Source organism: Thermobia domestica, chromosome 3, assembly GCF_964235325.1.
Source record: "Thermobia domestica chromosome 3, izTheDome1.hap1.1, whole genome shotgun sequence".
Lineage (NCBI taxonomy): Eukaryota > Metazoa > Arthropoda > Insecta > Zygentoma > Lepismatidae > Thermobia > Thermobia domestica.
In genome coordinates, this window is record NC_137456.1 from 178,529,870 (window position 1) to 178,543,671 (window position 13,802).

At 33.7% G+C, this 13,802-nt stretch overlaps 1 protein-coding gene across 2 annotated transcripts in view; it reads right to left on the reverse strand.

Annotated features, from left to right (window-relative positions):
- Positions 1-658: 658 nt before the first annotated feature.
- LOC145680885 (monocarboxylate transporter 1-like) overlaps positions 659-13,802 on the reverse strand; it is a 229,929-nt gene continuing 216,785 nt past the window's right edge. For both annotated transcript variants that reach the window (XM_081752036.1, XM_081752035.1), the window contains one exon: positions 659-1,783. In XM_081752036.1, coding sequence (XP_081608162.1) covers positions 1,617-1,783 — 167 coding nt within the window. In that variant the 3' untranslated portion in view covers positions 659-1,616. The remainder of the gene's footprint in view (positions 1,784-13,802) is intronic.

Below are 13,802 nucleotides of genomic sequence, written 5' to 3' on the forward strand. Positions count from 1 at the left end.
ATTTGTACCACTTCCGGCTTGAATATTGGCTCTAAAAATGATATCGATTTTAAACTTTTGACCTTCTACATTCTGACAAAATTTGACAATGATTCATCAAGTAAGGTCTTGAGGGTTTTGTGTGTGTGTCCCGGACCATCGGATAGACATAGTAAACATGAGGGCTCGGGACCTGATTTACCAAACAAGCTTCCTGTGTATCTTCTGCAAGTACATTTCCGAAATTAAACTATGTACATACTATTATGTGGTTCGATGCCAACGCATTCAACCTAGTAACTCAATTTCACTGGAAGTGGCGCTTACCATTATGTTCACCCGAGCCTCATATATAAAGGAATTTTTATAAACCAAAGTGCTTAATAAATTACATGAATCATTGGAACAAGAATTCATTATGATGCAGTTATTTTGCATTATATCTACATTTATGAGATTCATCTTCACTCACTTCCCAAAAAATCTTTTGGTTGATCTAGGTTACAATCGTGGTATGGTTAATAGCAGGGGTGGCTTTAGAATTTTAATTTTGGATAGGCCCGCTCCATCGCTTAGGGATGTATATACACATTTGATTGATTAATGACAGTAGGAAATTATTTTCACAGTAGTATTTGATGCTATTTGTTAAATAATTATCTACCATTAATATAAATAGTGGAAAATATATTTACTCTTTATTGTAACTTTTAGTGTTAATACATTTTTCAAAATGTTGTGAGTAGGCCCGTGCTTACCCGCTAAAGCCGCCACCGGTTAATCGTCATGCATGGTTATAGTGATTTGCTAGTAGTCTAAGTGTGCTATCCCACAGTGTGTCAAAATTTTAAGCGTTTGTAACTCCTAATGTAAATATAACAAACTAAGTAACTGCGAATTGTGGACTACAAGTTTCAGATGAAACTTTTGGCTGTAGATTCCATGAGTTCCAATTTTAGAGTAGATATTGTTCATTAAGCAAAAATCTCTAACTTTACTTCGAAAATGAAATTTCCAGATTAAACAAAAAAACATGTGATATTTCATAAATTCCACGAAACTGTTCTCTGTCAGGTAGGAATTGATACCATCTAAATATTTGTACATAAAGCTCTGCTTATCGTCGTTTTATTGTTCGCAGAATTTGAGTTATTATGATTCAATTTTATACATATAGTAAGAGTGAAGAAGTGATTTTGACATTAAAAATTTCAGAAAAAAGAAGAGAAGAGTAAACATGAATTGCAATTTGGAAACTTCTGTCAATGTGACGGTCGACAAACATAAACATTTAAGAATAAACGATGAAATTTCATAATTTAAAAACAATTGAATCTTAGTAAGATATAAACAATATTTATTAAATAAAGATACGAATATACGACAAAATAATAAATATTTTAATGTTTGAAGTCTTTAATCTTTAGTTTACAAGACACTATTGTCCATTGCGCGGCAGTTAGATCAAATTTGATTTTATCAACTCTAGTAATGATACGCTAAAGCCAAGAAACAAATTCTGACCTTTGTGTATCCAATCCTGTATAAATATTACACTGAAAAACACTGGAATAATAAATTCTCTTCCGTTAATACTTAAAGTATAATATTTCGTAATATCTTAAAACTTAGAAAAATCAGATCTTCACTTCGGACTTATTTTTATCTTTCCTTTTCGTTTTCTTTGAAGTTGAATAACGTATTACAAGCATCTCAACAGTCCAGGAAATTGAGCAGAGAAGCAAAATGGCAGATAGTACATGTATGCAGACTGCGTAGCTAGCTGTGGCGTCACGAATAACACCTGAAAATAAATGGAAGTATTATTAGCAGTTCTAAAGATATAAAATAAAAGATAATTTTACTCACTGATTTACGTTATATAATCTCTTTCAAACCAAGTCTGAAAAAGTAAATTTAGAAATTCACTTTAAATTTGAAACTTGGTTTAGATATGGTTGATGAATCGGGGCGCTGATACTGCGGTTCTGGTCACTGTCTTCTAGAATGCTACCAAGAACGGACATTTGTTTATCCAGAAGAGACAGTGACCTTACTCACTGAAACTTACTCAAGATGAAACTAAGACAAACATTTGCAATTGGAAACAAGACCAAGCCCAGTCTTGAAAGTTTCAGTATTGTCTTCAATAATAATAAAAAAAAAAAACTCAACTTATCATTATTCAATTTCTTTAGTTGCTACCTTGTATGTAAGCTATGAAAGCAGCAGTCTTAATCATGAATGTAGTAGTAAGGAAGGCAATGCCTTCTCTAATAATCTTTGTATATTGGAAATAATTTGAAACAACACAAAGTTTTAAACTGTCTGTCAATATATTTATTGTCTTTGTATTAGTTGTAATTGAGCATAGAGATATGATGAGATTGGAACTAGAAAGATAAAGGAAATCAGATTAGGATAGGACAAGACCATGGAAAGAGAAGCATTATTAGACTAAAGCAAAGACTGAATTGGAATTTCATATTAATTTAAAATGCTGGTAATTTGTGTCGACAAACTTCATGTTAAACCTTTAAAAAAAAATGCCTTTTCATCACCAGATAAATATGATAGAATCACTATGTTTCAGTGCGCAATCATCTATTTCCTATATATATATATATATATATATATATATATATATCGAGATTGTACTTTCAAATGTAGTACTAATAATAATAGTAGCGGAATGTCACTATTTGTAGCGAAATTAGGAATTCTACGTTAGGAATTCTATAACTAAAAGTTTTTAACAGAATAATGTATGCCTCAACATATATGACTATGTTTACCTGAAATCAGTAAGCAGGAGGGCTAATGGTAACTGTACTTCATTAACGACAGAAAATAACACAACTTATTGTACTCATGGACGGATACTATTACTACAAAGAATCCATTTTTTTTAATAAGGTCGTATAAAAGAATTGTGTATTTATGTGTTTCATGTGTGCATAAAATTTAACTTATTTTAAACATTATAACGGAAAATATCTATCATGGGTTTACTTAAATATAGAAATTATAAGCAATTTTTTCATGTTAATAAATCTACTCTACATTGAAAGCTTGTCAATTTCGCAAATCTGTTCATCTACGAAAAGAATTTAAAAAAATAAATACACAGAATATAAAAATACGATTACGAGTGACCAAGCCAACTTTGGAGTAGTTTGTAGGCACTCGACTTGAGTGCCACTAACCTTGAAGAATTATGTTTGAAAATAGAGACGTTATCTAATTTGATATAACATTATGATGTGATAATTATGAAGAAGAAGCATACTTAATCATTGTTATGACGAATGGTCAGATTAATTACATAATATTCATGTTTACTTTCACATTTTGATGTTTATTCCCTACTTTGTGCGTAATCATATCACTAGGTTCCGTCTGCAGTCTTTCATCATTATCTCAAAAAAGATAAAGATAGAAAACAATATTTCATTCTCAGCGCTTTTCTTTTTTAAAATTATTTTCCCGTTAGATCATTGGGGATAGAATAGCGAATCTTGTAATTACTCTATGGGAATCCAAGGAAATATTTGTTTGTAAGGCTTCTTGTATCCTCGTCGCCATAAGTGCCTTTACATCGCAGTGACGGGTATGTGACCGCGCAGTACTCCAAGGAAGGGATGGTTGTATAAGAATGTTTGATTAATTTTGAAGAGTTTTTATTTTGACTAGGGAATTAACATAGGTATAGGGAGTAAAGACACAGATTTGAAGCATCAGTGCACGAAAAGATTCGTATTCTCAGTTTTTCTATTTATTGTTTTATATGTTAAGTTAAACACCACAATATGTATCACTGATATCGCAGATCGTATTATTTTGTAAAATCGTGTCTGTAACCTATTGTCAAAACATTCATCTCAAGACATGATGTAGAGAAAAGAGAAAGAGATAAGACATCTGTAATATATGTATAATTACTCAATAAGTAATTATAAGTAAATTAGACTCAATAAGTAATTGTAGAAATTAGTTAAAGGACACGTAAGAGAGCGAAAAGGAGGTCTAGAAGTCTGAACTTTTTAGAAACGTCCTAGATAGGTGAAAATATAGTTAAAAATTGCAAAAGGTATAATGTAATTTATCTTTCTTTTCTTATATCCTAGTATACTTTTTTCTTTCACATCCAAACATCTCTATTCAGAATTACGAGATGTTTGTGAAGAGAGGTGAAGAGAGAAACATTTCCATCTCAAGAATTATATCAGGAAAAAAATCTTTTGACTTAGGCTAGATTCGAACTCGTAACCCTTGAATCCATAAGTCTGCGCTCTACCGATTGAGCTAACAATTGCTGTTGCAAAAGCCTGATTTCTACAACTACCGGTTGCTGAATGGTGTGTATTAACGAAATTGGCCGAGATATTTGCTTCATATAGCTATTGCAATAATAATAATAATAATAATAATAATAATAATAATAATAATAATAATAATAATAATACTAAAGAAGATAATGAACAGAATTTAAAAAGTCGCATTGTTAAAAGTTTGGTGTGCGAAGTTAGTCCTAATATGAGATTTTATTAATTATATATAATAAATGTAAGCGTGGTTTATTCGTGCGTGCTACTCAATATGCGCAACTCATAAGGGTTGTACGCATATGGTACAGTAGCCTTGCGTCCTCCAACCGTGCAGAAAGATTCGGTTTGAACCTATGCGTGTCCTAAGAGGAAGGAGGAGATTCAAAGAAAGAGAAGTGGTTTAGAAATTATGCAAAAATAGAATATCTCACGAGGTGAGGTGATATAGAGTTCAGCGTGTCTTTCAGCTGTGACACTATACAAGATGTGCATCTACGACGTAACGTGGAACCCGAACCACTCGACTCCTGCCGGGAATCGAAACCCATATCACCTCTAGCTCTATCATGGGAGACACAGGGACATGTAAAAATAATCGAAAATAAACGATATTAATGTTAAATCCATAGCTTTCGAGGTCCTAAAAACTCCTAATTGAAAGATATGAGTGTCTATTCAATAGTTTTCGGGGTCACTGAAGTGAATAATGACCTTCCAGATACCATAAAAGCCCAAGTTTTTATTCTTCGTTAGCGGCAAGTTAATTCATTTGCTCCTGCTGGAAATGGATTCGTACTATTTCATTCCGATTCAAATATGTATTCTAGTGGGAAAACTAATCTCAAATATATCTTTGAAATATAAACCTATTCTTCCCGTGCAACGCCGGGTATTTCAATTAGTAAATAAATAATTTAAGAAACAATGAGTATATTTAATGGAAACAGACATATGTATTTTTGAATGTTGTATATGAATTGCTAATTCATACTTTATCTAGTAGAAAATGGTGCATCCATTATATATTCTGAAGCAATAGGGAGAACTATTGGAGATGTATTTTATTTATCTACTGTCGAATTTAGTGTGGAATAATTTCAAATAATTTATTTCGAAACTATCGAGACGAGACTGAGACCGCTATTTGTCGGTTGAAAGGAGACTGATACTGTAAATAGTCTCGTGTTGTCTCGTTTTGATACCAGTCCTACTTCGGGGTTTGTTCTCTAGTAACTGGTTGCGTAGTGCACCTACAGTATATAAGACGTTGTATATTTAAATGTTTGAGAACTTACCCCACCTCCACTTGACGGATCGTTCTAACTAAAACTACCAGACCGTTTAGGTAATTTTGCGTTTAAGTACAGGTCCTATCCTTATGTCAATTATTTTCTTGCAACAGAGAATGAAAAATGTAACAGTTATAATGTTGATCGCGCATAATCCTGTATACATAAAAGGCACTTTATAGAGTGTCGGACTCCGTAGTGTAAATACAGTAGTTACTGGCTTGGTAAGTTCATCACTGAACGCGTTTCCGTCATATCGTGCAATGACGTCACCTTTGACACATGCTCGGGACAGGACCACAGGAGGAGTAACGCTGTTGTTTGCTTACTCGGTGCTGTTTATTCTCTTTGGAACCTGATGTGAAATTACTGCTTTCTCCTTACTTTCAGCTGTTTTTGCTATTTCTAATTTAGATGTCTATTATATTAGTGGAATTTTATTCCATCATGGAAATATATTTTATTTCTTTTTAAATGTAAATAAAAAGAAAAGTCTATTTGGACAAGTTTCCCCACAACTCTAGAGGTATTGTCTTGAGTGCGCTTTTCTTTTCTTTTCCTTTAGGGCCGCGGTTGCTCAGTGGCAGAGCTTTCACCTCTAGTGCTTAGGGCCTCGGGTTCGATCCCAGCCCCCGCCAATTGAACTTTGTGGCGGACGAACACCGTGTGCGTCGGTTTCCTCGGAGTTCTCCTATTTCCTCCCACTCTCTTCATTTCATTCATTACTCATCATCACCGTCTCCTTTAGCCTAACCGGCACAATCGTGGGACGTAAAACTTAAAGATTTCATTCCATTTCTTCAACACAAATGCAATTAAAACCTGACTCTGAGAGCGCAACAATGTTATCTTGTTCGAAGGGTCAGTGATTTTGTGTCGAAGGTAATGTCACGCGAAGAGACAGGCTGCGCGTGGGCTTATCTTGTGTTACGTTTGGCAACATTGCTCTTGGTCAAGTGGCCTATTGCTTATGCCTTTAGGTATTTGCCCTAAAGCCATACAGCGAGCTGTGTGCGTTCTGTTACTCCCTCCCTGCCCCTCGCGGTGTTTGTGAAAATATTATTTGCTTTTCATGCATTGGGATAAGGGGTAAGACATACCTTGGACAATGGAAGGGAGTAACATATAAAATGATCGAAAACGACAACCGATGTTAATGTAGAGTTCATAGTTTCGAGGTCGCTGAGATGATTAGGCGTAAAGCTATCAGCTATTTTCTGTTAGTGGTTTCTTCATATACGTCTACCAAGTTAACGAACCTTGACTTATCCGCGTACAGTAGTTGGTTAGTGTGTCCTCGATGGCTATTTTTACTTTTTCCATGATCATCCCATACCATACAGTATTTTTTTATGTTTTGAAAAAGCTTGATTTTATCAATTCGTTAAACAACAATGTTTCTTTTTTTCTAACCATGTTTCTTAGTATTATCCTCTTCATTCTAACAAATTTAAATATTTTCAATAATTCAGAATTTTGACTAAAAAATGTTACAATGATCAAGATTTGTATAAGAAGAGGAGCCTTCATTTCTAATCATTGTCATAAACGGAAGGGAAAACTTATAAAAAATTGAAATAACTTAGTAGACGTAGAAAATCGATAGAAATAATAAACATCAACTATTAGTTGACTGTTAGAAGTATAGTAGATATAGTTCTCAACCCAAGTAGAAGATGCACTCTTTGCTTCATGAAAATAATAAAATTTTTGAAAAATAATTACAGAAAAGTAATTTGAAGACATTTACTGAGCGAACGAAGGTTACTGGTTAGTGTTGACGCTTCGTAATTGAGAGTCTCCCGGTTCAAATTTCGATACGAGGCATCCTGACTAGTGATTTTGCAGTACCACTGGGCGAATATCAGGATACCTTTAATACATAAGCTTTGGCAAATTTTCTTGAAATCTTTGTTCTTATGTTGTTGATGTTTCAGTGTGAAATGGCATTTTGCTGCATGGAAAATATTTTTAGAAAAACAAAATATAGTAGATGAATGGTTAGTGTAAGGAACTCCTACTTGTGTTGCTTAGGTTCAAATCCCGACTGTTCTTATTGATTTTTTCTTTTAGCTACGCTCATATGTTGCACTCCAGAAGTTCAATTTTGAATTAAATGTAGTCGCAGCTAGTTTAAACTGAAATTATTTTCAAAACTATTTGCTATTACATGTTTTTGTTTTACTTGCGATGTTTCAACTTTGATATTAGATCTTAGAACCCTAATGTAACTCATTTTCCTACGTCATATCATGATGAATGTTTTCACAACAACGATAGTCGGGCGGTAATACAGAATTTCATTGTTACTGCAGGGCCGGATCTTGAAGCCAGCGAACTACGCGTTCGGAGGAGGCGCCAGGTGAACAGGGAGCCAAATTAGAAAAATGAATTTTGTTTTAAATGTAAATATTTATTTAAAAAAATGTTATGATGAAAAATTTTCCTCATATAGCTTCAAATAAATATTGTACAGACTGAGATACAGATAAAATACATCAAAAGGACAATAAAGTCGAATCTTTGCGTGGTGGGCTGTAAAACACCCTTTACAAATGAAATGGACTCGTACATCAATTTTTGCCAATACCACACGCACAAGTGATGCTAGTTTGAGGAAAATTTAGAGCTAAAGACAGTGACCGTAGAGCTAAAGACAGTGGTATTCTTTCCACAATCCCACCATATGCACAAAATACAAATATAACAGACTCTTCATTCCTTCCTCAACAATCCTTCCGACACCTTGTTAGAGAATATCATTGCCAAATATGTCTTTAAAATCCGAATGGATCAACAAACGAAAGGAATTCAACCGCAAGTATTGTTTATGGATTGGGTGGCATTATCACAGTAGAAAGAAATGTCTCCAAGGGTGCTCCTCCATCTTGTCTTAAACAGTGTCTTCGCATGGTACTTTGGTTCAATGACCTCAGTTAAGGGTTGAGAAAGATCACCGTAAATGAAATTCACATTATCAAAGTTGAAGCAAGCATGGGCGCCCAAAAGGGGACGAGGGGGCCGGGCCCCACCTGGCTTACGACAAGTATAATATATATGTATAATTTCTTAAGATTTTCTTAATACAAATAAAAATACCAAACGTAATATACCAACCAGGAAGATGACCCCTCTAAAAAATTCTTCGGGCCCCCATGCAAGCAAGTAAGCTTTTCTTGTCCATTCGCCCAGGGAGTGGAGCGAATACTAAGAAAAGACGGGCGGTACAAGTGGATTTTTTAAAAATCATTTCTGAGGGAAATTTTAACTTAAGTTCCTAATGGCTCAAATCACTGTCCACTGGTTAATGCTCACTTTGTTTAATATCTATTAGTTCATTTGTCGTTCGTCAAGATTTTCATTTCTATCCTAAGTCATTTCGTTTTTGTTTTATTTTTTAAATTTATAATGATGTGTGCTTTCACTTTTTAATAGTACTTTGTTTTTCATGTAATAATAATGAACAACGATATAAAACCAAGTGAGCATTTTATCGGAAAAGAAAGCTACAAAACATGAATGAAGATAAGAGGCAACCGAAGTCTCTAAAAGGTTTCTTTCGCGTTCTGGACAAAATCATACAAACGTTGAGGTGGGGAGTTGAAAATACCAGTCACTGTTAACGAAGCATTTGCAGGTCGACATTCTTTTGAAACTGTAAGGTTATTTTACCTGATTGCAGTAATTTAATTGTTGAATTAAAATGGGACTATACGGTCATTTCTGTTACGGGTCTGAATTAAATTTCATGTATTTCAAAATATGTTTGAATACAATTAGTTTTCACGCGGCATATAAGTATATAACTTGAAAGGATATAATCGAAAGCTATGAAAGGTCATTTGGATGACAAGTAGTTTTTTTTTTCAGTATTCTCACTTTCAATCACAGCAGCATATACAGATGCTTGTTTTACTATAACAGCATAACAATAATTATTAATCCATTCTCTGTTATTAAATTTAGATGGAGAGATATTTTAAATTAGTAATAATTCTAATGCAAAGTAGAGTTTTGATTATTAGTTGCTTGTGTTCAGGGATGCACCGACATAGGTGCTAGGGATGCGCACGAGACGAATCGAGACAGGATTTTCCAGACAAAATTCGAGTCGAGACACGGTTCTTCCAATAGAGCAATATACATTTTTCGAGTCGAGACATCACTTTTACAACACATTTTCGAGACGAGACAGCTACACATCTTGTCTCGTGGGCATCCCTAATAGGTGCAGTGTTCCTTTCAGAAAAAATCTTCCGGGAAGGTACACTTAGTATTTAGAGGGCCACTGCTGCTATTCTTTTATTTATTATTATATTACAGACGTATTATTTTGATCTCCTCCCGGGGGAAAGTGGCCCCCTAAAAATTTGTGTGGACGAAACACTGCACAGGTAGTCTGAGAGTCTGGATCCTTCAATTAGCACAATTTCAGGGGCAGATACACAAAATTATTTGCATTTGTAGGCTATTCCGAAAAATCTTCGAACCCGAAAGAAAAATCTTGGGTGCATCTTTGCTTGTGTTTACATTGTGTTACTGCCTGATTTCGTACGTTTATGTTGGAAAGAAACATGAAAGAATTGAATTGTTCTATAGGCCTAAAGGGCCCTGAAAAGATTTTTTGCGAAGGAACCTGATTTTAAAGTGCTGCCACTGGCTCGAGGACAAATTAAATATCAATTAAGACACACACTTTTGTCATTTGTTGTGTATTTAACTAGTTTAACTAAAATTAATAAAGAATTATTTGAAATCAAGTATATCTCAAGAACGATTAAATGGACTAGCTTTGATGGCCATTGAAAATTACATTCTGAATGAAATTGATATTGATGCAATAATAAGAGATTTTGCCAAATTGAAAGCCACAAAAGTGTCTTTATAACATGAACTTTACAGTAACAAAGAAAACGAGAAATTAAGCTAACTACCATATTTGTATCACTGGAAAATACTATTTAAATATGCTTTTAATGAAGTGTAAGAGCATATCTCTTTGTCAAAATCAAACCTGTGATAATGTTAAACTTAAAGCTCATTAGTTTTATTCTATTTCGACTTTTATGTTTCAACTGCATTTGACAAACTACATCTTAGGTATACATTTTAGTTGTTTCCTGTGCTTATTTAATAAATAAAATATATAAATTATTAAAACTGGAACTTTGGTCATGATTCATCCACAGTTAATTAGGTTTAATTTCGCCATTTTCCTTTAATACTCACAGGAAGACTGAATTATTATATATTGAAGAAATTTGTAATTGTAACAATTATCTGAAGAATTTTTGTCCATTACAGCATTCTATTCTTTTATTATCATTTAGGCGGGGGCGACTAAATATTGTTTATTTACACTTACAAAATGTCTACAACCGATTCTGTTACTGTTTTATAGAGATGCAAGGGCTCGAAAAAAAAACGGCTTTTTTTTAAAAAAACTCGTTTTTTTCTGCTTCGCTTTTTTGCTTGGGAAATTTTGGGCTTTTTTCAAAATTCTGCTTTAAATTGATAAATCAGATTTTGTTTCGCTTCTCTATAACACAAAAAGTTATTTAATTAGTGGTTGATGCCGATAATAATATAAAACTTCGAAAATAAGCCATGAATTTCGAAAAGATATTTTAAACAATTTTACTTCAACGTTTTTACATTATGAATTCCAAAGGATTAACCAATGCATATAATAAAAAAATTAACCTCCTATATACAAAAGTAAGCTGAGTTGGCAAGAACCATGGTTGTTTCTGAAAATGCCATAAACCCGTTTTTGGGGGGCAGTTTAAACCAGTTTTTTTGGGGTTTAAACCAGGTTTTTTGATTTAGATATTTTGTTTTATGTATTTATATTACATATTCACAGAAATAGGTTTGTTTCGCGTTGGTGTTATTATGCAACAACGGGGTTATGCTGGAAGAGGTCCCATGAGCTTAAAGAAGCCCGGTCAGTAAATTTCTTAAATTGAGAAACTCCCGCCCTAGCCATCGGGGAAATCCCGTCATTCTTTTAAATGTAAAACAATAACGGGAAAATCCTGTTATTGCTTTCCATGTAAAACTTTAAGGTCAACGTATTATAATCACTACGCTAAAACTGAGGTATTAAAATTACAAATTTAGTTGTAGATATCATTGAAAATCCAGTCCAAGCTAATGTTGGAAGCTACGTAGGCAATCGATAAATTTTACCAATTTCAATCAAAATATTTAAGCAACCTTGGCTTCTTTATAAAACAACAGGCATGCAGAAATATATAATTTGGTTTCGTTTCGTATGTTTAGGCTTAACATCCTTACGTAATACCGAGGTTATCAAGGAGAAGACTATCGCTTAAAGTGACATCCGAACCGCTACTTGGTTTACACATGGAAGAAGGGTTGTGGTTCGACCGAGAATTGAACATGGGATACCATGATTAAAAGGTGAAAAGGAAATAAGACTAATGCAGATGGTTTGACATGTGGAAACGTCACCATGAAGTTCACACGATTCACATATTTGTTCTTTTTATTTTTTTTAGTTTAAACCAGTTATTTTTTAAAAAAAAACAGCTGGTGTAAACGAGCCAACCCTAAAAGTAAAAACTTCTTTTTAAAAAATATACAAATAACTAGCAAAATTGTATGTAGTATTTTTACTGCAAAATATTCCGTACCCTCTTTTTGAAAGAAAATAAAATTTAAATAAAACATAAGAGAAATAGGCTACTTAGATTCATAAGATACAATTAAAGGCTGCACATCTGGAACTTTTGGTTCTGCATATTCTTGAAATTCTACAGTCAAGTTTTTTATAACCACCATCAAGGCCACCCATCAGGAAGGGAGCAAGGGGGCGCTTGCCCCCCTAGAGGAAAATGTACTTCAGAATATTGAAAATCCAATAGAATTTTACATTAGTTACAGCAAAATTTGAAACTATTTTTGAAACGTCGCTTATAATTGCCCCCCTTTGGAAACCACAACATGGGTGCCCTTGACCACATCACGGTTTACCCAGTCCTCAAGTTTTCTGATTTTTTAACAAGAGGGATTCAGCATATCATTAGGGAATCCCCCCCAAAAAAGGACTACGGAATATATTTAAGTTAAGCTAAATACAACTGCACAACAAAGATGACTGAGTGGTTGGCGTTTGCGCTTCTATCGGGAAGTCCGGGATTCAACCCAGCATTCGACCATTCTGACAAAACCTTCCTTCATTCCATCTGTGAATGTAGAAATAGTGCGTGTACTGGCCGACTAGGAGTGTAGGAGTTGGCCGACTTCCTTTCTTATTGTTTTTAAATCGTTATTATTACTAATTACCAGCAGTGACGATTTTGCGAAAGTTAGGGGATCGGTCTTTCGGACTGAAGCCTGTTCACAAAGTTGCGGAATGTCTAAAACGAACGAAATATCTATTAGTTATGCCTTTACTCATAAACTTTAAGCTCCCGTCAAATAAAAATTACGAATGTTTAGAAAAACTAAACATTAGTAGTAAGAAAACCCCTCCCAAAACACTTTTTTAAATTCGCCACTGATTCTCAGTATAAAATGATCTTCAAGGTTGTATCCGGAAGATTATTGCTAAACATATAAACGAAACGAAATATTAGTTATGCCTATACTCATAAACTTCAAGCACCTCTTAAATAAAATTAGGACTTTTTAGAAAACGAAACAATCAGAGAAACCCCTCCCAAAGTACTTTTCTAAATCCGCTACTGATTATTTGTATAAATTGGTATTCAAGGTTGTATCTGGAAAAATATTGCTAAATCATTGCACAACTACAGTATAACAGAAATGTGGAAGTACGGTTTGACGGACATATTTAAAAACGTATACTTTGACGGATATATAGAAAAACGTAAGTTAACTTTTGTGCTAGAATCTAGAATACTAAGCTCTTAGAAATGAAACACGGATGACAAACTAAAATGATCTAGAGAAGAAAAAAATGTCAAAAACTCAAAAGTTAAAATAAAGTTAAATAGCCTGTAAAATTGTCCTCAAATACTACATTCTTTATGTTAGCTTTAATTCGTAAAATATGTGCTTCATCCATCTTGATGGTGAATTACAGAGCTAAATATGGCATTCAGGTCGTGGAATTCTTATCTAACTATAGAATATACTATAAGAAAGCTATTTGGATAGAAAAATCATGAAAATGAAAAAAGCCAAAATTTCCAAAATTCTCGCTTTTTTGCATCCC